General features: G+C 36.8%; 1 protein-coding gene across 9 annotated transcripts in view; it reads left to right on the top strand.

Annotated features, from left to right (window-relative positions):
- Nucleotides 1-26,754, top strand: part of ehbp1l1b (EH domain binding protein 1-like 1b) — a 31,763-nt gene extending 5,009 nt beyond the window's left edge. For 2 of the 9 annotated variants that reach the window (XM_067397892.1, XM_067397890.1), the window contains exons 2-26: nucleotides 2,400-2,457; nucleotides 2,804-2,899; nucleotides 3,052-3,105; nucleotides 4,474-4,655; nucleotides 5,167-5,306; nucleotides 5,694-5,768; nucleotides 10,951-11,010; nucleotides 11,124-11,295; nucleotides 11,828-12,547; nucleotides 12,934-13,344; nucleotides 13,659-14,078; nucleotides 14,419-14,802; nucleotides 15,109-15,855; nucleotides 18,290-19,540; nucleotides 19,853-20,093; nucleotides 20,216-20,388; nucleotides 21,337-21,385; nucleotides 21,482-22,039; nucleotides 22,126-22,195; nucleotides 22,299-22,348; nucleotides 24,548-24,668; nucleotides 24,766-24,865; nucleotides 24,947-25,020; nucleotides 26,392-26,506; nucleotides 26,605-26,754. In XM_067397892.1, the coding sequence (XP_067253993.1) occupies nucleotides 2,846-2,899; nucleotides 3,052-3,105; nucleotides 4,474-4,655; nucleotides 5,167-5,306; nucleotides 5,694-5,768; nucleotides 10,951-11,010; nucleotides 11,124-11,295; nucleotides 11,828-12,547; nucleotides 12,934-13,344; nucleotides 13,659-14,078; nucleotides 14,419-14,802; nucleotides 15,109-15,855; nucleotides 18,290-19,540; nucleotides 19,853-20,093; nucleotides 20,216-20,388; nucleotides 21,337-21,385; nucleotides 21,482-22,039; nucleotides 22,126-22,195; nucleotides 22,299-22,348; nucleotides 24,548-24,668; nucleotides 24,766-24,865; nucleotides 24,947-25,020; nucleotides 26,392-26,506; nucleotides 26,605-26,692 (6,309 nt within the window). In that variant the 5' untranslated portion in view covers nucleotides 2,400-2,457; nucleotides 2,804-2,845 and the 3' untranslated portion in view covers nucleotides 26,693-26,754. Of the gene's footprint in view, nucleotides 1-2,399; nucleotides 2,458-2,803; nucleotides 2,900-3,051; nucleotides 3,106-4,473; nucleotides 4,656-5,166; nucleotides 5,307-5,693; nucleotides 5,769-6,089; nucleotides 7,276-8,931; nucleotides 9,094-9,340; nucleotides 9,497-10,236; nucleotides 10,555-10,950; nucleotides 11,011-11,123; nucleotides 11,296-11,827; nucleotides 12,548-12,933; nucleotides 13,345-13,658; nucleotides 14,079-14,418; nucleotides 14,803-15,108; nucleotides 15,856-18,289; nucleotides 19,541-19,852; nucleotides 20,094-20,215; nucleotides 20,389-21,336; nucleotides 21,386-21,481; nucleotides 22,040-22,125; nucleotides 22,196-22,298; nucleotides 22,349-24,547; nucleotides 24,669-24,765; nucleotides 24,866-24,946; nucleotides 25,021-26,391; nucleotides 26,507-26,604 lie in introns of those variants that run through there. The other 7 variants (XM_067397891.1, XM_067397893.1, XM_067397888.1 and 4 more) reach the window with 7 other exon arrangements.
- The last annotated feature ends 997 nt before the right edge of the window (nucleotides 26,755-27,751 follow it).

The following is a 27,751-nucleotide window of genomic DNA, read 5'->3' as shown; positions in this document are numbered from 1 at the left end:
AAGAGTTGGGTCTCACTTCTCTTTGTGTAGCGGTTCGTGCTGCTACTGACACACATATTAAGTTTACCTTTGCAAACATCAATGTAAAGAAAAATGCATGATCCATCTGTACTATGACATTTACTTGTGGGTCACGTACGTTAAGAATCATATTGGTGAGTTTAGGGATATTATTAATTTTTCCTTCTTTGAAACACATGACATTTCAAACCTGTTTGACCTTCTTTCTTCTGTGGAAAGCAAAACTAGCCCTTTCTATTCATATTCTGGCCATGCTTTTCCATGCAAATAGAAGGGGAATTCATTACAGTACCATGAAAGTATCTTAAAATTGGTCCATATGACTACAATAGCTATGTTTCCATCCACCTATTTTTATGCACATTTTGGGATTTCACTTTTAAAAAAATGCTAGATGGAAACGGCATGATGTGCATAAATTTTAAAAATGTGCATAAAAACGTGTAGTCGGATATTTTTTATGTGATAAGACATGCACATAAACTACGATGAAAACACATTTACTGAATAAATTCTTCGATTCACAACAAAAAACTCACATGACTTTGCCTCATCAGAGGTTGTGATTGGATAACTGGACTAACGAGCGGACCAATTTCATTGCACAGCATCTCAAATGTTGGTTTGGTCTTCCTGAAATGCCTAAACCAAAGTCTGTCATCAGACTGATGTGGTATAATGACCTCCCAGAACTGTCTCACATGATTGCGTTCCCAAACACCAGGCATCGGAATGTAAGATAACATTACAACATTTATCGCATTTTGTCTGCGCACACTGAGACGCAAGTCATTTATGATGTAGGAAAAAAAAGAACCACAGTTATTTCAGCAACTTCCATTTTTATTGCAGATATTTTGCGCCAATTTACAGGAAGTGGCGATTTTGTTCTCTTGAACACAAGGGATGAAATCTTTTATGCGATACTCCAATTTTGTCTAAAGTCAAGTTAAATTTGCAACTTTAGATGGAAACATAGCTATAAAGCCAAGCAATAGCTTTGTGTGATGAACAGGGAGAAAGGGTACAGTCATAGGGTTTGGAACATCATGAGAGCAAATACTATACTGTTCAAACGTTTGGGGTCAATAGTAATTTATTTTGCAAGGATGCATTAAATTGATCAAAAGTGACAGTAAAGACATTTATAAAGTTACAAAAAAATTATATTTCAAATAAATGCTTCCCTTTTGAACTTTCTGTTCATTGAAAATCCTAGAAAAAAAATCACGGTTTCCACAAAAATATTAAGCAGCACTACAGTTTTCAGTATTAATAATAATAATAATAAGCAATATTTCTTTGGGTCTTAAGAGAGGTCTTTCAAAAACACAAAAAAAAAAAACTTTTGAACAGTAGCGCATACTTTTTTTTGGTTCCCTTCACTGTTTTTGTATGCTTAATGACAACCCTCATATCCCAAGCCACCATTATTAAATGTGAGCAGCTGTTTGTAAACACACAGAGAGACTTGAGTGAGATCAGAGGCCAACACCCCTTGTGCTGTTAGCCAAAGTCAGCTCGGTCATGTGACCTTGCCGAGTTTCCTCCAATTCTTAATACAGCGAGCATGACACTAACTGAACAGCTCAGATGTGTACAATGGGCTCACATCTGAACAATTCACTACCAAAGGGCAAGTTTATTTAGGAAACATGTGCTAGTGCAGATGTGTACACTTGGTAAAGATAATTTCCATTAATTTGTTTTTAAAGCACCACATTTATTGATTTGCATTTTTGCTGTCAATATGTCATCATAATGTTCTGGATATTAGATAAAAGGCTTATCTAGGTCTACAGGGTGTGGTGTGACCTCAATAAACAGACTTAAACATCACAGGAACTCTTGAAAAGCTTTTACTTGTTTTTTACATTTTCATGTGGCAGTATGGGTAGCAATGCAGGGGAATAAATGTAATAGATACCACATGTTTCAAATGACAACAAATTGAAATTTGGTCATTTAGTAAGACAAAGTTTCATGCCTCAATTGATTATTTGTTCTTGTTTGTGAGTTAAAGATTCCTCCAGTTTGGATTCGTCTTGTATGCAAGGCCTTGCATCATGTTCTCTTGTTTTGTTTTGGGTTTGAAACAGTTGGCAGCATTTATTGATTCCTTTCTGCCTCTGGGTAACACTGGGAGACCAGATCACAAGATCTGTTTCACTGCCTGTAGCTTCTTGTAGACACATAAACAAACAAGAAATGCCACAGTGGCTTTCTCAATAATTTCATATAGACTTTATATTTACATCCTGCTATTTTAAGCAAGCACTGAAAAGTGTTAGTCTCATTGTGGAAGTCATCAATAGTCATTGAAGGACCCATTATTCAACTTGTACACTCCCACTCAGCACTCTTTTTTTATTTTATAGGCAACCAGACAAACTGAGAGTGGTGTGGACAAGGAGGAACAGGCGCATTTGCTCCAAGGTACAAAGATAAACAATCTTTAATTGTCTATAAATATATAAATAAGATATTTTAAGTAGTATTATTTCATATGAATTCATGTTTTTATTGACACACATAATAAATTATATAAAAAATAGTAAAGACATTATGAAATACAAGTCAAGTTCCATATACACAATTATTTGTGAACGCAAGGGTAACTTATTTATTTTATGACTATGTCCAGGAATCCACCATTTTCAGGTTATTTTTATACCCAAGCTTTCAGTTATTTACAGTGATTTACAAGCGTTTACAATGATTACAACTGCTGTACAATGTAGATTATTATGACTGACTGACAGTGTTATTATTTTCTCATCAGCTTCATGCATGGCAGCCAGGCATCAAAAATCCCTACAGGGGGATGGTAGTGTGGCCTGTACCTGAGAATGTGGACATTACCGTCACACTCTACAGGGTATGACACCTGTTGCAGCTTATTATACAGTTATACGATATATAGAAATATATTGCATGCAATGCACAACTTGTTAAAGATACTGACAGATGTTGAACTATACTATAATATGTGAACTATATAATATGTGTGAATATGCTTTTGTTTCACAGGACCCACATGCAGATGAGTTTGAAGACAAAGAATGGACATTTTTCATTGAGAATGTGAGTTTAAAAAAAAAAAAAAAATTAAAGATGAAGTTTCTATTAAAGTTTATTGAATTTATTTTATGTTATATACACTCACAAGCCACTTTATTAGGTACACCCTTCTAGTACCGAGTTGGCCCCCCTTTTGCCTTCAGAACTGCCTTAATTCTTTGTGGCATAGATTCAACAAGGTGCTGGAAACATTTCTTAGAGATTTTGTTCCATATTGACATAGCATTACACAGTTGCTACAGATTTGTTAGCTGCACATCCATGATGCAAATCCCACATTCCATCACATCCCAAAGGTGCTGTAATGGACAAATTCTGATCCTACCATCTCGATGTCACAGCAGAAATTGAGACTCATCAGACCAAGCAACGTTTTCTTAATGTTCTGTTGTTCAATTTTGGTGAGCCTGTGTGAATTGTAGCCTCAGTTTCCTATTCTTAACTGATGGGAGTGGCACCGTTGTGGTCTTTGCTGCTGTAGGCCATCTTCTTCAAGGTTTGATGTTGTTTGTTCAGAGATGCTCTTCTGCATAACTTGGTTGTAATGACTGGTTATTTGAGTTACTGTTGCCTTTCTATCAGCTCGAACCAGTCTGGCCATTCTCCTTTGAACTCTGGCACCCTAACCCTTGCCCACAGTACTGCCTCTCACTGGATATTTTATCTTTTTCGGACCATTCTCTATAAACCCAAGAGATGGTTGTACGTGAAAATCCCAGTAGCTTCTGAAATACTCAGACAAGCCTGTCTGGTGCCAACAACCATGCTACATTCAAAGTCACTTAAATCTTTGAAGAAATTTCATTTCTACAAATTTCACATTTGCCTTGACCATGTATACATGCCTAAATGCAGTCAGGTGTACCTAATAAAGTGCCGACTGAATGTATGTGTGTGTGTGTGTGTGTGTGTGTGTGTGTGTGTGTGTGTGTGTGTGTGTGTGTGTGTGTGTAGTCAAACCAAAATTTATTCAGAACCTGAACATTTCATTCATTAATACAGTTGGTACAAATGGTAATAAAATATGACAAGATCTCAGAGTTAAACTGTGTCAGAAAACATTAATCTCAATTATGTCAGATAACACTTAAGCAAAACATGGTCAGGTCAAAGTGTCTGAATAATTTTTGGTTCCAAATTTTTATCGATTTTACTGGTAGTCCACTGTATGAAGAATTTTTGAGCATAATATGTCACAGTTTACTTTATTTTGCTATCCTCACTTACATAAATGAACTGTAGTATCCTGCAAGTTATATTTTTATTTTTTTATTGTCTATATGAACGTAGATGCAAAAAGAACAAAATGTAAAAATTTACTTGAATTATTCTCTAAATTAAACTACAATAACCTTCTCTGGTGTTCTACAGGAGACAGCTAAGGGCAGCCGGAAAGTTCTGGCATCTGTGGACTTGAACATGAAGAAGTTTGCCAGCGCCACACACTCGCAGACGGACCTCATGCTCAAAATGAAGCCTTTGTCGGTTAAGGTGGTGGAGGCCACGCTGAAGCTCTCCTTATCCTGTGTGTTCCTCAAGGAGGGGAAAGCTACGTGAGTTCTCCCTGTTGGAGTTATAACACTTGCATGTCGTGTTTAGTTATCTAGATTCAATCATGTGGGAATCTGACTACAGCAAGTCTTTTTTTTTTTTTTTTTTTTTTTTTCAAAAACAAACATAATCTTGGAGTAATATTTGGAGTGCTTTTGAATCCAACAAGAGGAATGGCTGCCTGCCCAGACAGGAGGTTTGCTGTTGGGCACTGGGGTGGGTTTCTTCCCTGACATGTGCAGGTCAAGAAGCAGAGCAGAAATTTCCAAAACAATACAGCGAACTCTCAAATCATAGTCTTGTAGAGATTCTGCATTGGGATGTAGTAATGCAAAAGAATTTCATGCCTAATCTCCATTAGATCAAATAACTTTACATAGCTTCTGGAAGTAAAGACGCACATGCAATTCACACTTTAAGGTTTTCCAACAGGTTCAGTGGAGTCTTGTACCTACACCTCTTGACAAATAACCTACCTCACATTTCTTGACCAGTTATGGGTTTCCTCTGTAGGGACGAGGACATGCAGAGTCTCGCCAGTCTGATGAGTGTAAAACCAACAGACATCGGGAACCTGGATGATTTTAATGAGAGTGATGAAGAGGAGGATAAGAGATCCAGTACTGGGCTTAATCTCAATACTGCAACTCCAGGTATTATAAAAAAAAAAAACACATACAATGGAGACCAAACATCTGAGACCTCATTGAAAATCTGGGATTCAAAATAATGTAATAAAAGTAACATTATGATGTAAAATGCAGAAGAAATATTTTTGATTCTGCACTATTGTTTTGTAATGAAAACTTAAATTGTACAAATGCACAGTAGATGTATTTTCATTAGTGGTCTCAGACTTTAGGAGCCCACTGTATATATAAAACACTTGAATACTCATGTCTTGTATTCTTTATCTTATATCCCTAATACTCTGCCTTCTTGCATGAATCACTACTGATGCATGTACATTTCTCTTACCATAGTAACCCTTACTTCCTCACATGCTAGAACTTCTCCTTCTTTCTTTCTCTCACTGTCAGCATCCCACCTTCCTCTTCGACCAACACGTTCCCAAGAAAAGAGACCTGCATCTCTAAAGACCCCTTCAGTAATAGGTACTTTTTACATATTTACATATGCTCTTTGCATATTCTCTCTCTACTCTCTTTTCAGTCATATTATGTGTCTCATCATATTGATATATTTATCTTTCTTTATAAAAATAAGTTCATATAAAACTACATCCAATTAATTATTTCCATTAATTGAAATATTCCTAGAATGTTTCTGGAATATGAATTTTCACAAATGTAGTTTTGTTGCATATGATTATCACATTCATTATTTGTCCTTCATTGCTTTGACTTGCATTTCATCATGAATTTCATGAAAATATTTTATTATAATTTGAAGGGTGTAGTTCACCGTTTACCCTTTCAAAGAAAAATCATTATTTGCTCTTCCTCATGTTGTCAGGACCCTCATGTCTTTTTTCCTGGAACGCAAAAGGAATTTTTCAAACATTTTCATTCAACGTTTTTCTTAACACAAGTTTATGATTCTTTACTTCAGTATTGAGATGCTTTGTGAAATTTGAAAATGGGTCGAAATTTGATTAGTTTATTTTAGAATGGCGTATAATTAATTAAAAAAATATGACACAAATTACATAAATGTAACTGGAAAGTCAACTAGCATTAGTCAAATATTGACAAAATTATATAACAGGCTTTACAATATTAAATCTTGGATAAGAAATTAATGTAGACTACTGTTCAAAAGTTTGGGGTCAGTAAGATTTAAAAAATATATATTTTTTATTCAGCAAGGTTTATAAAAGAATCAGCCTATTAGAATTATTTCTGAAGGATCATGTGACACTGAAGACTGGAATAATGACTGCTGAAAATTTAGCCTTGCCATCACAGGAATAAATTACATTTTAAATGTATTAGAATAGAAATATGACTTTACCAGTAATTAGAAAAAAAAATTAAATCTGTAATATGTAATATATGGAAAAAATGACCATCTTTAAATCAAGCAGGTTCAGGGAATTTACATGGCTACTGTGAACTGTAGTTGGATTTAAATTGTCCTTTAGTGATACTAAATAAAATAACAGCGTACACGTTTGGAGTAACATGAGGGTGAGAAAATAATGATTGAATATTCTCTTTTGAAATAATTAACCCTTTTAAATATCTTTCATGATGATGCACCTCCATCCTTCATGTTACATTCCTGCCCTTTCTCTATCCTTCTCTTTTGCCTCTTTTTCCTAAATCCTGCTCTTTTATTTTCTCTTTCACTCTTTTGCTCTCTTTCTCCCTCCATTTTTCATGCTAACCTCAGTCAGTGGTAAGGAGAGGCCTGCTGGTGGTGTCCTCTCACGCCCAGCATCTGGCACTATCCATAACCCTGACCTGCCTGCACGTCCACCTTTACCCACCCCACCCAGTCCAATCCCTCGCACCATGCCCTCACCCGCCCGCTCCAGACCACCACGTCCACCACCCATTGCCCAGCTACAGGCCCCACCTGACTCCCACACAGAGCAAAGTTCTACTGGTTTGCTCCCCCCAGCATTGCCTAAAATCTTCCAGCCGTCCCCTGGCTCAGGTACCACAGATCAACTTAAATGAAACCGCTGGAGGTCCCTATACTTTTGGTTGCTAGTTGACATTCCTACTTGATTACAGTTATTTGTACGTATGGTTATACTGCTTCTATGGTAACAACGTGTATAGACTTCAATTGGATGTTGAAGTTCTTCTTTTTTGATAAAATCACCATCTCAGCTACAATACCAACATTTGGGGTTTTTTTTTTTTCAAAAGAAATTATTACTTCCTTTTTTTATTCAGCAACGATGCATTAAATTGTTCAAAGTTGACAGTAAAGACATTTACAGTATGATACAAAAGATTTCTATTTCAAATGCTGTTCTTTAGAACTATTTATTAACTATTTAAAATAGAAAACAGATATTTACAGTTTTAATAATATTTCACAATATTCTAGTTTTTACTGTATTGTGATTAAATTAATGCAGCATAAAGGCAGCCGATGGTTGGCCATCAGGGAGCATCTGTCAGGCTAGTTTTTGTCACATTGACTCTTGTCTGGCTCACTTCGGTGGCAGTTTGCCTGATTCAGCGTATTGAATCGCTGTTGGAGCTGTCAGTGAGAGTGGGAACTCTGGTTGGATGTTCAGTTTAGCAAACAAGTCAGTGCACGAGAATTACAGCGAAACGTGATGAAAGAGAGCAAGTAAGCCAAGACGGCACAGACAAGGCTGGTCTAATGTTATGTTATCCTACCAAGCATTCCGAAACGTGAATATTTTCATAACAACTTGAGCTGCTTAAAATGAAGAAAGTTATCAACACATCTGATATTTAAAATGGTTAGCAAGTACTGCTTTGTTTATGTTTTGCATATCTGTGTATATCATGTATATCCTTGTTTTATTTTCTTCTTATGAATGATGAAAATAGACTATTGATACCTGCTGATATAGACAGTTAATTCCTTACACATGCTAGTTTGCAGTCGGCTGTAGTCTGTGCTGTATGTTGGCTTCGCCTTGCTGTGTCCCAGGCTTAAGAAACTTCTTACAATAAAATCGTACCAACCCCAAACTTTTCAACAGTAGCATATATTTGTTGACATTTTCATGTTAATAAAAATCTTATATTTTTCATAAGCACTACACAAATGGTAATTTCACTTGAGGAAGTGAAGCCATTTCAGCATTTACAGGTAGTCGGTAATTTTATTGCCATCTAAATTGGAAATATTGGTATTTTTCTTCCACCACTCATGAGTAAATTCCTGGCTGATTTACCTACTGTTTTTGACAAACACCAGGGTCATGTGGTACAATTTCATTCCCTTCTGCATTGTCATCTCTGAGTTTACATGGAGGATTTTTGCTTTGAAAAACTTTCTGACCACTTTGAAGTATGTGTAGGGCTGCTATTTGGGTATGTAGTGCAAAAGAAATTGTTTCAAGAACTGAGAACTGAAATTCACTATGGCCATATGCATTTTAGAGTGACATTTAAATAGAATAAAGAAGAGCAAGAGCCATATTTAGCTGCAATTCATTGACATCCACATGCATGTTTTATCACAGAGGAGCCATGCAAATGTTCTTTTACAGACCCAAAGAAGCAATTCTAATAGTGCTTATGCATTTATGTATTTCTCAGCAAAGCCTGGACTTCTTGTATTGTTTCTCTGTCTGTTTTTCCCCTCTATGATTGTGTCCAGCTCCTATGTCTTTTCCAAGAAGGCTATCAGGCTCTGAGGCCCCTCTAGAGGGTCCTGTGACCTCTGACTATCCTCTGCTCAAACTCCCTCGGGCTTCTCTTTCTTCTCCTTCCGATCCCTTCCTCTCTCACTCTCCCTCTCCTCCCACTGTACTCCCAAAAGGTAAAGACACATGATTTCTAAATATTCAAAGACTACATGCAATTCAAAGTACATTTACTGTAATTCTAATAGGAATAGTACATCTCAGCCTTGACTCTAAAGGAAACTTTAAGATAGCTTTTGGAGAAGTCAGATTTATTTCCTCTTAGCCACTGTCTCTCTTGTTCTCACTTTTTCTGCATCTCTGACTAATATTCTTCTTTCACGTGGTTTGCGTCCTTTTTGTGTCATTGCACTTCTGTCTCAGATTCTTTTGGAGCACCTCGCACCAATGTTTTTAAGCCCAAGATTGTCCCCAGTGCTCGCCCTGTATCCCCCACTCCTGTCCCCCTCCTCGAACCCAAAACTTCTTCTCTCTCTCTCTCTGACACGCTTAAGCGTCCATCTGCTGGCAGTGTGCCAGGTATTGAGAAATCTTCCAAACTGCATGTGAACGGTAGAGGCAGAAATACTAAAGTACAGTTAACAAGTGCACTTAAGGTATTAATGAAATATTTGTTTACATACACCAAATTAAAATTTTATTCCAAATGTAATGTTACTTACTACAATACTTGTAATATATTTAATTCTGCTTTCTAAAGTCTGGTCAGAAATCATAAAAATTGCAATTACTGTTGTATTGACAATTATTTTTATTAATAAGCAAAAAAAATAATTAATTATTATGCAATTCGATATTCTGATCATATTTTTTCCAAGCGCATTTTACCAATTCCAAACCACATTAATCTAATTTAATTTTGTATATAATCCTTTATAAGCAATATATAATTTTTAACAAGGGCTGGATGCGAAAAACGACAATGTGCATAATTATTATTATAATTATTTTAATTTAAAATTAATTCTACATTGTTATTAATTTAAAATAATTCTGCATAATTATTAAGCAGGTTTCCTTTTACAAGTAAAATGGGCTAAAAAGCAGATTTAACTCACACTGAAAAGTCAAAACTTATTGAATGGCCATGAGAAGGATGCAATATTACAATACTAGAAATTGCTAAATTAAATCCTCTAACCCTCTATATATCCTCTAACACTTTATCTCAAATTCTATCTCAAAAACTTCCTTCACCTGTTTTACTTCTTATATATATATATATATATATATATATATATTCCATCTTTTTCTCACAGCATTTGCAGAGCTAAATGAGCGGACAATGGCGGTTTCTACATCTCCCTTCTTCAGTGTCCCTCTAAATGAACCTGTGCCACCTGTTCCTTTGCTGAGCAAACCAGATCTTGAAGCGCTTTGTGAAACATCTTGCCCTTCTGGTCAACTCCCCAAGCCACCTCCCTCTGCATCCCTTTCTTTCTCCATCAGCAAACCCCTACCTGTCTCTTTTACCCCAGCAACTATCTCCTCCTCTACCTCTGCTCTTGCCCTGTCAACTACTGATGCCCTCACAAATGCCCCCTGCTGTTCACCTCAATCTTCTTCTGCACAGTCAGGTACTAAATTGCCTATCATTTGCTTTAAAAGAGACTGTAACAGGAACTAATGTGATTGGTGATAGGTCTACCAGTTATAATGTACAAGAAGATTTATTTTGCGATTAAGGGTGCATTTAAACAACAATGATGTACTAAAAACTAAAAGTTTTTTCTTTGCATTTTTTGAAAAGTTTCACTAAAAACGCTGTATTATGCATGCCAGGCCAGTAGTTGGCGATGTCACTTTTTAAAGAATCACTACGCCTGTGCACATACGCTTTCTTCTACAGTGCCTATAGATCGAACACGTAAAATGCATGTGCATGACGTCACTGTTTCCACAAATTCCACAAGGAACTCTCATTGGTCTAAAATCTCAAAAAGGTGATTTAAAAATTGTACATTGTTTTCCAGAAATACCCAGGGAGCTCAACACACTTACAGAGGAGGATCAAACAAATCCATTTTTACAAGGTGAATAAGTATTTTTCACTCTTGTCATTACTTATGTAAATGTCCTGAAAATGATTGAACCCAAATAGATTAAGATCGATTATTCTGATTCAATTTGCTGTTATGTTCCGCAGATTTACTTGATGAAGAACTGAAGACCTCCGAGCCCAAACAAGAGCAGCATCGCTCCTCTCGGACTGTCTGCAGCATTAGCATTGCAAATCAACAATCTCCTTCCTCCCTCCGTCAAACAGAAACCAGAAGCACTGAAGGAAAAGAGCTCAAACCTGCCGAAGCTGTAAAAAGGTGGGCACTTAAATATTATTTTTGTTTTGTTCTGGCATCAACTATAATTCTCTCACATACGTTTTAACTATAGAATTTAGTAAAAACTAATATAATATCAGCTTTGCAGACACAGTCTAATTGGCAGAAGTGTATTCAGAAGTGTATTTTGCTCTGTTTATAAAGTGTTTCTGCATGAATGTTCATTAGGCTTCATATGGTCGCAAATCCAAATTTATCTCTTTAAATGAAAAAAAAAAAGGTTCCTTAATAACAATGGGGGAAATGCATGACCTTGTGATGAGCCTATCATAAACAGACCATGACATTTGCCTACACCAGCTGTGCAAATGTTTAAACTCTCCATTGCCTTCCCTCACCACTCCAATCCTGCATCTATCTCGTTTGTCCTGTTTTCTCGCCACTAACATTGCTGCCACACAAAGTGCTCTCTAAGGAAAAGCTGCATCTAATCTTACCAAACACCGCCATGCTTTGTGGCCTCTCACCCCATATTTTCCCACCTTTGACACCAAGTATCTTTGTCCCCCAGTCTTGGGCCTGTTGTCACATCATCTTTAGACACATCTGGAGTACAGCCTGTGGAAGCTTCCAGATCTGAGGAATTGGACATTGGAACTGTCCCTCCTCCACACCCATTCTCTGCTCCAGCAACAATACCTCACTCATCTGCAATTTCCACTCTTGGAGAGAAAAATCAAGTTTTTATTGCAGAGAAACCTCCGTTGGCTGAGGAAGAGCCGGATTTTAAATTGGCCGATTTTGATAAAGTGATCATGACCTCTAAACCCATTAAAGATGTTACTGTTAGCAGATGCCCTGAGAAAGAACCACTCAAAATTGACACTGAACAGCCAATGCAGTCCAGTCTGGTTCAAACCTTTTCAATAACCGATGATGACTTACTAAAGCAACCAGAAAACCCAATAATTGAATCAGCAGGGGAAGTTTCTCCAAAAGAGGAACTGAATGAGCAGAATGTGAAGGGTGCTCTGCTTTGTGCCGAACTCAACAAGTCAGACGAGGACAAGATATTCAAGAAATTTGCCTCAACTGGAGTTACCCCTACTGAACAAAATATCCACAATGTTTTATCCAGCTCATCACCTCTACAGCAAGAACCTACAGATATTCCCAGGGAAAAAAGTCAAGTGTTGGTGGAAGGAGTCCTTGCGTCTAAGGTCGACAGCAGTTTGAGAGAGCAACAGTCCCATAAGGATCATCTGGACAAGATTTTAACTATTGAGGAAAGGTGAGTGTGTTGCTCGCATGGTACTATTACACTTCCAAACAGTTGCAAACTGGAACTTTCCTCTTTAGTGCTACTTCCTCAATAAACTCATATCTGTCTTTTAATGACATTCATTTGAATAGTTAGGCACATAAAACTTTAGTGTCATGAACAGAAACTGTTTAATAGATAACACATTTTAAATATACTAACTGACCTCAGTATGAACAGATAGGTTTGTTTTATATTCTTCCCCAACCACACTCTTCTGTAGAATTAGATCAACCACATCCATTCTCCAGAAATTTATATTTGAACTTCCTAAACACCTAACTAAATGAAAATTTCTTGACCTTTCTCTAATTTTTTTTCCTGTCTCATTCTTCTGTTCCCTGTTATTCTCTCAGTCAAAATGAAATGGCCTTCACTCCAACTGACAGGCCTAGCGTTAGCCTCAAAGCAACTGTCCCTCAGATATCAGCTCTTCCCAAAGTGCTTCCTCCCATTCATCCCCAATCCCTGGAGCCCAAAGTCCTTAAATGCATCTCAGAACAATCTCCAGCAGTCAGTGGACCAGCTGAACCAGAACTGATCATGAAGAAGTCAGACAACACAGTGTTAACACAGAAGAGCATGGAGGTCCATTCACTTTCATTCACCCAAGCAAAAGTGCCGATCTGGAGTTCTCTGGAAGAGAAAGTAAAAGATCAGGAGGATGAAGAAACAGATGAGGAAATAAAAAAGCACAAAACGCCTCACAAGATGCCAAAAGAAGAAAATAAAGCCAAAGTGTCCTCAGAAAAATCTTTAGATGGAGGGTAAGAGACATTTTGACAGTGCCCAATATGGTCTTTAATATTCAGCCATGGCCAAGTGCTTGCATGCTTGAGTTTTGTCACATGTCTCATACAAATAAGCGTGTTAAAATGGTCTTTTGTGCACTCTCATGTGTAAGAGAGTGAGTTTTGGCAAGCCATACTTCGATGATTTGGATAAATGTGTGCTAAAATTGGCTCCATGTTTTAATAAGTGTTACGGCCGGCGAATGAACATGGATAAAGTTTCATTAATGCATGTTTGATCAAAACAAGGTAAGTAAAATGTGTCATAAACCCTGTTCCTTACCTCACAGTGGAGAAAAATCTGTTAACAAAATCGAGGATGCTGAGAATCTCGTTTTAACTGAACCAGTGTCCGAGCAGCCGATACCCTCCAATGTCCTAAAGCCACAACCAGCCGAGACTATTAAGGAGAAGAAAACAGAAGCTGTTAAAGTCAGTATACCGATCCGTATGAAGCCTTCACTTCCTGTGATCTCCCCTGCTGTTGCTGTAAAGGAAAACAGGGCAGCACTGCATCTGGAGGAACTTTGCCCTCTGACGCCAAACCTGTCTCTGGATACTGAGTCTGACGGAAATGCTTTAAAGAAAAAGGTCACGCTTGAAGAAGAGAGTGTGTTATGGGCCACAGTAGAGGAGAAAACAATAGAAAAAAGTGATGAGGTTGTTAGCATGGGCAAGTCAGTAACAGAAAAAGAGGTCCTGGATAGGGGGTAAGTGCTTGAGGTTTGTTAACCTCACTGCATGGAGTTTTGTGTGGACTGTGAACTATCTGGGCTTGAATGGTTTTGTCCATACTATAGTTTGGGGTCAGTACGAGTTATTTGTCTGAAAACAATTAATACTTTTATTCCGCAAGGATGCATTAAACTAATCCAAAGTGACAGTAAAGACATTTATAATGTTACAAAAAAATGTATTTATTCTGCCTGTGTTACTGACGCATCTCTTAAAGTAATCATTTGTTTTACTTGCTGGGAGTTGAGATGTTAGTAAGAGAATATTGATATTCAAAGAATATACTTGTCACTTATACTTTTTGGTCCATGGCAGCCAACGTGGACAGGAAACATCAGAAAACAAGCCAGAGGAGCAAAAGGAGTCCTTCGCCTTGCCCCCTTTCCACCACAAATCGGTTAAAAATGCTATCAGAGAGAGACAGACAGAAGAAAAGAAAGAGAAGATCACTGAAGTGGAAGATTTAGATGATAAAAAGATGCTGCAAACTGGCAGTGAGACAATTTGGACAACTCAGGCTGGACCTAAAGAAGATCTGAATACTGAAGGGGTTGGTTCAGGGACAGAACCTGGCCTTGAGCTTGATGAAGGAACAGACAGGACTATTGACACGTGTATACAGGAACATGACTCTATTTCTGATCGGGAAGAAGTATCTGTAGGCTTCATACAGGGGATTTTTGGTGTTCTGTACAAAGGGTAAGTGTGGGACAATTCTGAGACTTGCACAGAGCTTCTTTGGCCTCAGCATCTGCATGGTTATAATTTAATTCCCTCGAAACACTGAAAGGTTGTTATTAGGTGTGATTGTACATTTGCAAGAAAGCTTTTGCATCCACATTTAGGGTGTCCTGTAGTGATGAGAAGCACTGCTTGCTTGTTTGATTGATTAAATACCGGCTGGTGATTTTCAAGGCTAAATCAAAAACAGCCTTTGCGAATGGAAACCATTTGTTTTGTCATGGTGTAATGTAATTTTGTCATTTAAATATCCTCATCCTTTAGTTATGAGACCATGACATCTATACTACAGCAGCCAAGCGCAGCAGAAACAGATGTTCAAGATGACACGATCTTGAACAATCAAGATGGATCTGTGGTTGAAATTCTCCCTCCCGAGGCCTTCTGTGACACCAAAATTGAGTATCCAACTGATGATGACCCCCAGGAAAACTTAATCAAGGATTTATTACCATCTAGCGAGTTACACATAGATATTCAGACCGCCGAGCCGGTGGCCATGAGCTTGGTGGAGTGCTTGAAACTGGCTGCCAGAGAAACTCAAAGCAGATCCATGAATTTCAAAGCCCAGGATGAAGGAAGTCCTTCTAAACAGAAAACAGCAATAGAGCAAACCCAAATACTGACACCAAACAGAAATGACAAAAGCGTGAAGATGGAATTAAAGTCTGAGAGTGTGATATCAAATGAAGAGATAAATGAAGAGCCATGCTTACCTCTGGAAACCACAAAAGAAGACATATCTGCTAAGAAAGAGGTGGAAAACGTCAGTGCTGTGGAAACAGATTGTCCGGTGACGGTGGTCGATTTTGAGGAAATAAAAATACACAAAAGCCCAAAAAGAAATGGACATGAAGAACTTCTACTTGGCAAGATGATTCCTGGCAAGACAACAGCAGCAGATTTAAGGCCTATGGCGGAGTCTGGGTGTTCACAGGAGGATCTAGAATATGAACTGGGTCAGGAAGACTTAGGGACAGTGTGGTCTGCTGAGCTATATATGGATGGAGGGTAAGTGCATGACCTCTGCCTGCACTGCCTCTCATTTTTATGACCCTCCTTACGATCAGCACGAATTTGTTCCGTATGGCTGACCGTCAAGCGTTCTAGTCGTTATTCGTATTTGTCTGTGACAAGGGCTGGTGGTGTCTGTGTGTGATGTAAAGCAGTGCATTTAATGCGTCCTGTGTCCTTGTAAGAGATGGGTTGGGATGCACTACCATTAAAAACTTTGGGTCAAAGGTATTTTTTATAATTAATACTTTACTTTGCTTTAGTCAGCAATGACATTAAATTGATCAAAAGTGACAGTAATAAATGCTTATCCTTATAAATGCTTATAAATATTTATCCTGAAAAAAATTAATCACGATTTTCTATAAAAAAAAAAAAAAAAAAATAAGCAGCACAACTGTTTTTAACATTGATAATAATAAGAAATGTTTCTTGAGCTCTAAATCAGCATATTAGAATGATTTCTGAAGGATCATGTGACTAAAGACTGGAGTAATAATGCAGAAAATTCAGCTTTGCCATTACAGGAATTAATTACAGTGCTCAGCATAAATGAGTACACCCCCTTTGAAAACTAACATTTTCTCAATGAACACAAAAACAATTTCCAAAATGTTGACAAGACTAACTTTAATATAACATCTGTTTAACTTGAAATTAAGGTTAATAATATAACTTAGATTACACATTTTTCAGTTTTAATCAAATTAGGGTGATGCAAAAATGAGTACACCCCACAACATAAACTATTACATCTAGTACTTTGGCTTCCATAATTTTTAATGACATGAAGTCTTCTAGGCATGGCAATGAACAAGTTGGCGACATTTTGCACCATCTATCTTTTTCCATTCTTCAAGAATGACCTCTTTTAGAGACTGGATGCTGGATGGAGAGTGATGCTCAACTTGTTTCTACAGAATTCCCCATAGGTGTTCTGTAGCATCTTCTCTTTCAGTATAGAGCAGTACATCTGTGAATTCATGATGCCATCAATGAAATGCAGCCCCTCATAAGGACACTGCCACCACCATGTTTCACTGTAGGCACCATGCATTTTTCATTGTATTCCTCACCTTTGCGACACCATACAGTTTTCAAGCCATCTGTTCCAAAAACATTTATCTTGGTCTCATCACTCCAGAGTATAGAGTCCCAGTATTCTTCATCTTTGTCAGCAAGGGCCCTGGCAAACCCTAGTTGCACTTTTTTGTGCCTGGCTTTAGGAGAGGCTTCTTTTGTGGACGGCATTCATGCATGCCATTCCTCTGCAGTGTACGCTGTTTTGTGTCATGGGAAATAGTCACCCCAGTTTGGCTTTCTACTTCTTTAGATAACTGCAGTGAACTTGCATGCCGATTTTCTTCAACACTTCTCATCAGAAGACGCTCCTGTCGAGGTCCACATCTCTGTGAGATGGTTGCAGTTCCATCTTTTTTAAATTTCTGTATCACTTTTGCTACAGTATTCTGACTGATAAGTAAAGCTTTGCTGATCTTCTTGTAGCCTTCACCTTCTGTTGTAAAGAAATTATTTTCTTTCTCAGGTCTTGTGACATTTCTCTTCCATGTGGTGCCATTGCTGACAGCCTGAAATGGGAAGGGGTTTTAACACCCTTTTATAGTCAACTGTCTGCTGGACACCTGTGTAGTGAATAATTAGACTCACCTGTGGTTGAATTCTTGTTAAATTAGACATTTGTAGTCTAAAATTTCGCTTTTCTCCAGAGACTTTCAGTGGGGTGTTCTCATTTTTTCATCACCCTAATTTGAGTAAAACTGAAAATTTTGTTCTCTAAGTTATATTATTAACCTTACTTTCATGTTATAAGTTAAACAGATGTTATATTAAACTTAGTCTTGTCAACATTTTGAAAAGAAATTTTTGTGTTCATTGAGATATTGTTTAATATGTTACTTTTCAAAGGGGGTGTATTAATTTACGCTGAGCACTGTACATTTTAAAATATATTAAAATGGAAAGTTTTTAAATTGTAATACTATTATGTATTTACTGTATCTTTGATCAAATAAATGCAGCCTTGGTGAGAATAAGAGAAAAAATCTTACCGACTTCAAACATTTGAGTGGTAGTGTATATATTTTGAGCATGAAACATTGTGTTGGTTCCTTTTTTAATAGCGCAGGCTTTGATTTTTTTGGCTCTTTGTGGTTTTTTTAAAAAGGACTAAGCAGTTTCACAGCTTGTTTGTCTATTTTGCAACTGCTGATGCAAGCTAGCAAAAATGGTGAGCAAAAAAATGTTACATAGTGACTGTGGGCTAACGCTGCTGTTTGTAGCCCCTTGCTGGGACTGATTGTGCCATTTTCACTTAATTGCATTTTTACTGAAAAACCTTTGCACGCTATAATAACCAAATTGGTAAGGTGCAACATTTTGATATTATGTTCTGGTGTCCCATTTCTCACAGACCAGAGGAATCCTCAATACAGCCAATACCACACCCAAGAGATTTCACAGCCAAACAAACACTAGAAGCACCTCAGACTGCCTTTTCACTTGAATGTGTGTCTATATTAAAAGACACTACACTACCGGAAAATATTTCCCAACCTGTTGGCAAAGTTATCCCTCCTTGTCAAGATGAGAGTATGCAGTCACCACACCCAGTGCCTTTACAGGAAGTCGGCTCTGATGCCATAAATCAAGAAAGTAGCAGTGCAGCGGCTAACAGACATGTGGTTCCACAATGTGATGAAAAAGGAACCACTCCTTCACATGTAACTACAGAGACAACAACTGTAAAGACTGTTGAGAAATGCAGTGACGTTGCGAAAGAGACGAATGAGAATAACTTATCACCACTAGAGGGCGACATTACCAAAACCATGTCTATTGATAACACTTCAAAAGTTGTGGTGGAAAAAGACAGCTACCCAGTCATCACCAAGGCATCGGAAAGCGTTATTGTAGCAGCCACAGTGAGACCAACAGATATAAACGTTGATGAAAATGTTGTTTCCGGGCAGGACGTTTCTCCAAGGAGCTCTGTGGTCCCATGGCCATTTCCCTCTCCTAAACTCGAAAGAAACCACGAGGTAATAAAAGGTACAGAAAGTTTCAGTCTAAAAGATGGCAGTCTCTCAGAGGAGAGTGTTCTGTTAGAAAAGATTCGTCAAATGGCAGAAGAGGAGACGACGCAGCCTCCAGCTCCTGCTCCACGCAAGATACGCTTGATTCCCTGCAAGTCTGATTTCGAACTTCCTCCAACTCCACCCCTGCAACTCAAGTCTAGCATGACACCGCCCATGGATGAGATAAAGCCAAATTTAGATCACACTGAAATCACGAATACTATTGGACCTCAACCGTCAGTGATTTCTCCAGAGGAGACAGATGAGAAGATTGACATCAGTCAGTCTCAGATGTCCTCTGTGCTACTGGAGAATTTTAAGTCAGATGACAGAGAAGCCAATTCTAGAAATGCTGTTATAGATGATAATGTCCTGTTACACAAGCAAGAACAAAATGTCCAGCTAGAATGTATGGCAGCTGAAAGGGAGTGCCAAGATACACCAGCTGTTAAGCCCACAAACCAGACAGAAAACACAGAAACAGAAGTTGAAACTAAGAACAAGGAACAAGCAGATTTAAGTATTGATAGAAGCGAAGAGGCTCAAATAGAGCAGGATAGACCACCATCTCCAGTGCCTGATGAGTTGTAAGTTTGAGTGGCATGTAAACACTAAAATTCAGCCTTATTTTACCATATTATATTGTTTGAGCACCATATTATTTTGTTGAACACTGTGTATATTAATATTTTGCATGTCTTTTCATTAACCTCTAAACAACACCCAAAATGTTCTAAGCGTTGCAGAGAGGGAAACTATACCTGTTTTCCATAGCAGAACAATACTGAATTCAAAATTTAATTTGGAAACCAGGTGGAGCAAAAACAATGATGAGGAATTGTTTATTTATAGTGTAAATCATGTCAGTATGTCTAACATATTTCCTGTCCTTTTAACAGGGCTGGTCATCCTCAAGGAAAGGATTCCTCTGATGTAACCCCTGAGGCTAATGGGAGCGAGACACCATCTAGGAGCCCAGGCAGCATGCAGGTTAATGGACAGACCACTGTAGAGGCATCCCATGTGATTGTGCCCCCAGTGCGCAGTAAAAAGAAAATCATTCCACCACCCATGGACCTCACGATAGTAAATACAATAGATGAATCAAATAAAGAGGGTTCAGCATTGCCTGCATGGGATGTGAGTGGCATTTGGTGTTTAAAATGTAAATGTAAAGTACATGTTAAAATGTTTTGTTTTTTTTTCTAATCAGGTCTTACTTTATTTTTATTTTTTTTGTCTTTCCATTTGTCACTATACAGTTTGCCAGTCCACTGCCCAGTCCTGGTCTGGTGACCTCCAGTCAGTCCTTGCTGGTGTGGTGTCAAGAGATCACTAAGAACTATAAGGGAGTAAAAATCACAAACTTCAGCACCTCTTGGCGTAATGGCCTGGCATTCTGTGCTATCTTACATCACTTCCACCCTGAGATAATGTAAGTTTTATGTCTATTCTTTCTTTCTTAGTATGACTGTGTATGTGCAATAGCTTAAAAAACACTTATTTGGTTCAATTAACTGCCATTTTGTACAAGTACAAAAAAATTAGGAAAGCACAATTTTTAATATTTAATTGTGCATGTTAATATCCTCTATTTTTTATTTAATTTACCGCTGCATCACATAACACTCACTTAAAAGCTTTTTTAATATATATATATATATATATATATATATATATATATATATATATATATATATATATATATATATATATATATATAAACACTGTTGAATATATGATCAATGTTAAATCTTTAGCAACATCAAAATGAATATCCAGTGTTCATACTGTACAATATAATGTTGTGGAGCCTAAATTAACTCGTAGAATTTAAAATAATTGATTTACGTTTTACTTTTTTTAGACACAATAATATATAATTTTAATATTGACCATTTTAGCTTATTGTCCCGAACATGACAACAATTACTCACAATTACTTACTTGAATCTCCCAAATACAGATCTCCCACAAAACTGATAGCTAGGGTTTGAGAATTCTTTCAACAACTTTATTTTAATTGATTATTGTTATTTTTGGTTGCCATTTAATCGTTTACAATTAAACCAATCATTTAAACATTTTATTTGTATCATAAGACATAGTTTCAAAGCAGCTCTACAGAAAATGCATGTCTACATTACAATTTAGAGTGATCTTTTGTCAGAGGTGTCACTGTGTCAAAGCAATGTATTTCAGAAATGTACATATACAAATCACGCAGTTAGCTAACATAATGTATAAATTTCAGGCAGAAACAATAAGCTCATTGAAGTAATTATTACAAGTTGTGAACTTAATGATTACAATATATAGAAAATTTTATATATACAATATATAGCATTTGTTATTATGTACTGACCTAGTTGTTGTTTTCCAGTGACTTTGGTGCATTAGAGCCTCACAACATAAAGCAAAACAACAAAAACGTAAGTTTGGTTTAAGCAGATGTTCCACATATAGATATTTTGAACTATATACACAAAATATAACCTTCATTTGTGCTGCCTTTTTTTTTCTTTCAGGCTTTTGATGGTTTTGCATCACTAGGAATCTCTCGTCTGCTGGAGCCCTCAGACATGGTGCTACTCTCTGTGCCAGATCGTTTGATTGTCATGACGTACTTGTGCCAAATCCGTGCACACTTCACCGGGCAGGAGCTGAGTGTGTTACAGATAGAGCAGAACAACAGTCAGTCCAGCTACGCATTGGCGGGGCCAAACCAGCAGCCGGATGTACAAGCAGCAGCCAAATTCTGTGCTGAGAGGCTCCAGGCTGGATCTGTGTCAGGAGACAATAACAGCAGGGACTCACTGGGAGAGGAGGGAAGTGACACTGTGGCTAAGCCCAACGGAGGTCTTGTTCCTCCACCTCGGACTAAACGTGCTGGAAAGGTGGATGAGAAGGGCAGTAAGGAGACACAGGAAGGTGCACAGACACCTGTGGCCCCGCCACGACCAAACGCAGCGGCTTCCAGATCAGGGTTTGGGCACATACGAGATGCAGATCTAATGAAGAAACGGCGGTCGCGACTGAAGAGCGAATCCATGGACGAACCTGATTCAAAGGAGCAGCCAAATGAGGTAAAGGACATTGAATTTTCCCTTTCTTTACATTTATGTGTTTTAATATTTAATCTAATTGTCTTTTTTCTACTAACCTCTGACAGTCTGATAAAAGTGAACCAACAGTTGAAGGAACAAATGGCTCAACAGCTGCCAGAGAAAGTGCTGAAACAGGTAACCTTCCTAAACAGCTTCCTAAAAAACTTTTTTAATTTAGAAAGATTGGGTATTTCACACTCTAATTTCCCTCTTTTCACCATTTAATGTGTGTTTGCAGAACCTCATGAAGCAAACCAAGATGTTAAATCAGCAGATAATGAGACAATGGTCAGTATACCTTCAGTATTTGAGAGAATTACAGTGTTTCTTTCATCTTATAAAAGTGAAATTCTTGGATAACCTCAAAGCTTGTGATTTTAAAATATAAAATTTGCCAATTTGCATGTCAAATACATAGAAAATGCCTTTCTAATAGGGCTGCACAATATATTAATTAAATTAAAGAAATATCACAGATGAATAAATCGTGATATGCATATCGCAATGACTTGAGGTAACTGAATGATTTTATTTATTTATTTTAAATTACGAAAAAGTGTAAAAGTTTTGGTTGATGCAGACGGCGGAGAATAGACTGCTGACGTATGCAAGATACCCAGTCATAGCAAACTAGTTCTGCTGCTGCAGAAGATTTAGAGAATCATGAAACATATGTTTTTAGTATGTATATATGTATGCATATATTTTTTTGTTTTTAAATACATGTAAATATAGCATTATCATATAGCATATCATATTATTTAACAAGTTATCACATACCACAATTTTCATCTATATTGTGCAGCCCTACTATCTAAACTTACAATAATCATCATAATAGTCCAATTCTGGGGCTGGATTCACAAAACATTTTTAAAAAATAAAAGTCTTCTTAATTGCTGTTTCTTCTTATTTTCTAACTTAAAAAAAAATAAGAATATTTTGCACTCTCAAAAACATTTTTAATAATGTTCTTCAAACCTATAAAAGAATTTGAATTCCTAAAAAGAATGTTCTTAAAAATAATTGTAAATAACCTCTTAAATTAAGGATAACCTCAACATATCTTAAATCCCCTAAGGTTTAATGAATTCACTGGGTTATTCAAGTATTAAACATTACAACATCATTAGGATTATGATGATAATCTTTACCGATCAGTGAGACTTCTGTAAAACCTGCCATACAATCAGATAATACCAAACCTGTCATTTTCTTATTAAGAAAAAAAAGAGATGTTCTTAAGAAAATATTTGAGAAGAATTTTCAAGAATTGCACTTAGGAACAATCTTACAAACTTCTTACACTGTGTCTATACTGGTCGCACCACGCTTGAGGCTGTCTACATTGGAGGCGACAATGCAATTATTGCAAATCCATTTGTTTTTCATGTCAGAAGTAACTAGAGCACTTAAACTATGTCAGAAATTGAACGGGGCATCAGTTTACTTTCACAGATTTGTTGCGTCTCACTACATCTTGTGTAGACAGCATCACTGATTATAATGGGTTCTATTTACTTTTGTTCTGTCGCACCACTCATTTCTGGTGTAGACACTAGGAGTTAAATCGACATTTATGTGATTAAAGTCCAGTCGACTAGTCACTGATTACGTCATTAATGAACAAATAAGCTTGAGCCTTGAGCTGAGACTCGAACGTGTTTAATTCTACCTGGCAGTATCTCTCTACTAATAGTGAAGCTGTGGGTTTTAGTTACTAAGAAATATATGCTTTTCAGTTTTTAAGCTATTTTACTGATAAATCACAGAACAGTGTTGACAATACATTTCTGCGCTACTGAATGTTTCTGTGTGCGCAATCTGCATGTGATGTGTGAGCTATACTGTGTGTGTGTGTGTTACAATGCAGCAGCGCATTAGTTTAGAACGGTTATTTACGTATGTGTACAATAAGCTATGTAAAACGTGCATTCCCCCTATTAATATTGAGCATCCAGATGATATAATTTAATATATGTGGAGAACTCTTGGAGTATGCATTTATTTGTCATTTCGACTGTTGGAAACGGAGCGTGAAAGTGGACTTCAAAGATTTCTTATCCTGTCGCGCCCTTTATAGGCCATGATCGGCAACTAGTCGATGTCAAGCTTGAAGCGTCATGGCAGAGCATTAGTCGACTAGTCTGTGCCACACTTAGTAGACACGGTGTTAGAATTTATCTAAAGCAATTCCTTTCTTCATGAATCCGGCCCCTAAATTCACAAGCTTTTACCATCCCATATTTAATTTCCTTGTTTAACAAATCTTTTAGTTAAATCAAGCCTGTCCTTTCTTCTCCATTATCTTTGTGCGTCATTGTTTGTTGCTGTCTTATGAATGTTGGTCTTGTCTTCTCTGTATCTGGCTCTATCCATCTCTCTTCCTCCCCATTTCCAACCCTTTTTGCTTTATTTTTCTCTCTCTGTCTGCGATACTCTCTTGTCTGGTTTTATGTATGTCTCCCTGTGGTACTTCCTGGTCAGTGTCTGCAGGACACCAATCAGTATGTGTTGAGTGAACTCCAGGCCCTGGAAACCGAACAGAAGCACATAGACAGCAGAGCTGCCATCGTGGAGAAAAGGCTCAGAAAGCTCATGGAGACGGGTAAGAAAAACACTCATATAGAAAGAAAGTGAGTAAAGCTGATTTCAAGTTAACTCTTGAAATGCAGCACAATACATCTTAATTACCTGTTTAACAGGAAGTGATAAAGATGAAGAAGAGAAGCTGATTCAGGAGTGGTTCACTCTGGTCAACAAGAAGAATGCTTTGATCAGGAGACAAGACCATCTGGAGCTGCTGTATGTCATGATTATTACATTCACAAGTAATATATAAGACACAGTCCACAACAATACACAGTAATGACGTTATCCTTGCAGGCAAGAAGAGCAGGATTTAGAAAGAAGGTTTGAGCTGCTAAACCGAGAGCTCAGAGCCATGATGGCTATTGAAGGTAAGAAGGCCATGAAACGGATATGAGTTATTTAATGAAAGCGCCAGTCTGTCACAGCTCTACAATACAATAATTCTAATATATAAGATTCATTTAATAATAACAGCCCATAATAATTTATTAGTTATGGGCAATGAACTGTATACTGGTCGATAAATGGCTGATATTACAATTCTATACTATTATGTGTAAAACATGAAGCATGACAAAAATAAAATCAGTAATATTAAATACTACAAGTGAATTTATGCATCACAACATTATGATGTATTGTATTATATATATATATATATATATATATATATATATATATATATATATATATATATATATATATATATATATATATATATATATATATATATATATATATATATATATATATATATATATATATACTTTATGTGAGAGTCACATGGCAGCAAGGGTAATATAAGGAAATTAGCTTGTAGTTAATTATTCAATTATCTAATATTAGCCTGTATGCTACTGATATATTGGGCATCCATATTCTACACATTCCACATTTTTATTTGTCATGTTAAAAATTAATTTATCAAATTTTACCCCTAAAAACATTAAAAATGTGAAAAAGATTGCAGATTTCAAATGTAATTAATTCCAATATGATGAGATGTAACAAGTAAGTCCATAATTCAAATCAACATGTATTTTTCACAATATTTAACCTGTTAATTGTCAGTGTCCCGGAAGCAGTACACTTGGCACCCTTTTTTCCACATATTTTATAAATTAAGTATCATTTGAAAGTTTAAACTCTCAAAATTCATCCTATAAAAACTTTCTAGAAATTGTGTTACCATAAATCCTTTTAGCAGGCTCAATTATTGTGATATCAACTTCTATACTATTCTATGTTGTGATATCAACTATCAAATTTGGAACACAACTTGATTAGATATATGGCTTTGATTTTTCTAGCAATTGTAGAGTCCAAATTATTTTGTAAAATATATATTTTGTATAAAATACAAAATGTTTAAAAAAAAATGACAGTAATCAAACTTTTATAACCTTTGTACACTTGTGCAATAATCTGCTGAGTGTCTTCCTAAAAAAGACCAACTATAGTTCTGTTTTCCAAAGCATTCAAGAACTACAACCATTTATTTTTCACATCTATGCTTTAAAAAAGGGAGTGTCCGTTAACAGGGAGAAAAATCAAAACAAAAACAAAAAAACACACACACACACACACAAAATGGAAAAATGACGCCTATCTTGGCCCATATGTTGGTCTATTAATACTTTAAACCTTTACTTACTTATTTCCTCTGCAGCTGCAGCTTTAGTAGTCAATATTTCATCACTGTACCATCATATGACTCACGTTCATATTCCATCCATCAGACTGGCAGAAGACTCAGGCCCAGCAGCACAGAGAACAGCTACTGCTGCAGGAGCTGGTGTCACTGGTCAACAAGCGGGACGAGCTGGTCAGAGACATGGATGCAAAAGAGAGAGGGTGAGTCTAGTCACACTGTGTTTTGGTGCACTGGCATGGTGAAAATGATCAATGAGTTATGTGATTTTACATTTCGCATGCACTGTTTGTATGTGCAGAGCTTTGGAGGAGGATGAAAGACTGCAGAAAGGTCTGGAGGCAAGACGTAGAAAATACAGCAATAAGGAAAAGTGTGTTCTTCAATAGAGACATAAAACTTGAATTCATGTGAAAACTGGCTCACTGCACCAGAGACAATCTAGATGACTGACTACACCAGGACATTAGTGTGCCTTGTTTTAACTTTCAAAGACATTTGGCTCAAACTTGAAGCCCTCAACATCTTCAAGATCTCAGTGACATCAGAGGGATATAAAACATGTCCAGTGTGGATCATACTAGTTATTCCCTGAAAGTTTGCACAACGATTTGAAGGTTCTTCCAGGATGCACTGGTGAAGAGTTTGGTATTATAAGCAATATTACTTTAAATTTGAAAAGGTCTTTGTTTTATTGGACAGTAAACAAACACCCTTCACATACCTGAATGGTTACAGACAATTAAACTGAACAGAAGAATTAAAAGGGAGAAAGGAGAAAAAATCCTTCATACTGCTGTAGATTGCAAAATAAAAGTATTGATTGAGACTTCGTGGGGATTTTTTTTTTTTCTGAAGCGAACAAATCATTGCTCAATAGACTTCCAAGCTACAGCACTGAGCAGGATTTTTCTCCTTTGTTATGTTTAATTGGAAATGTAATGTTTCTTGTCATTTTTTTTTTTTTTTTTTTTTTTTTTACTTTGCTCCAAATATTAAGATAATTTGACCTTGTCTTTAAGATGTATTGAACATGCAAAGAGACTTGCACCAAAGTTTGCTGTTTTTACATTATTTATTTAAGTGTGTTGTTTCCTGGTATGCCAAAATGTCTCTGTTGGGCTGTTGTCTTTTATTAGCTGCAAATCGAATTCTCTGATAGTTTATCAGACAATGTGTCTCCAAATGAATGTATTCATTAAGTTTTATTGCATTGCAGTGCCTTTAGAGATTTAATACCTTTTGCAAAGGGGCTTTTTATATATACCGAAGCCTGTATTTTTCGGTTTTAAACCTTGAACGATAACACAAAATGAAAAATATTTATGGATTGTTTTATAGCCTATACACAAAGTATTTTGTCTGACTACTCTTTTTGATATTTAAATGTGTTATTCATTCCTATTTTAAAATTTAGAGTGTTTTATTCAATAAAGTTTGATGCTGTT

The sequence above is a fragment of the Chanodichthys erythropterus genome, chromosome 10 (assembly GCF_024489055.1).
Source record: "Chanodichthys erythropterus isolate Z2021 chromosome 10, ASM2448905v1, whole genome shotgun sequence".
In the NCBI taxonomy this organism is placed as follows: Eukaryota; Metazoa; Chordata; class Actinopteri; order Cypriniformes; family Xenocyprididae; genus Chanodichthys; species Chanodichthys erythropterus.
The sequence above is the reverse complement of the archived record's forward strand: the minus strand, read 5'-3'. Positions and strand labels throughout refer to the sequence as shown.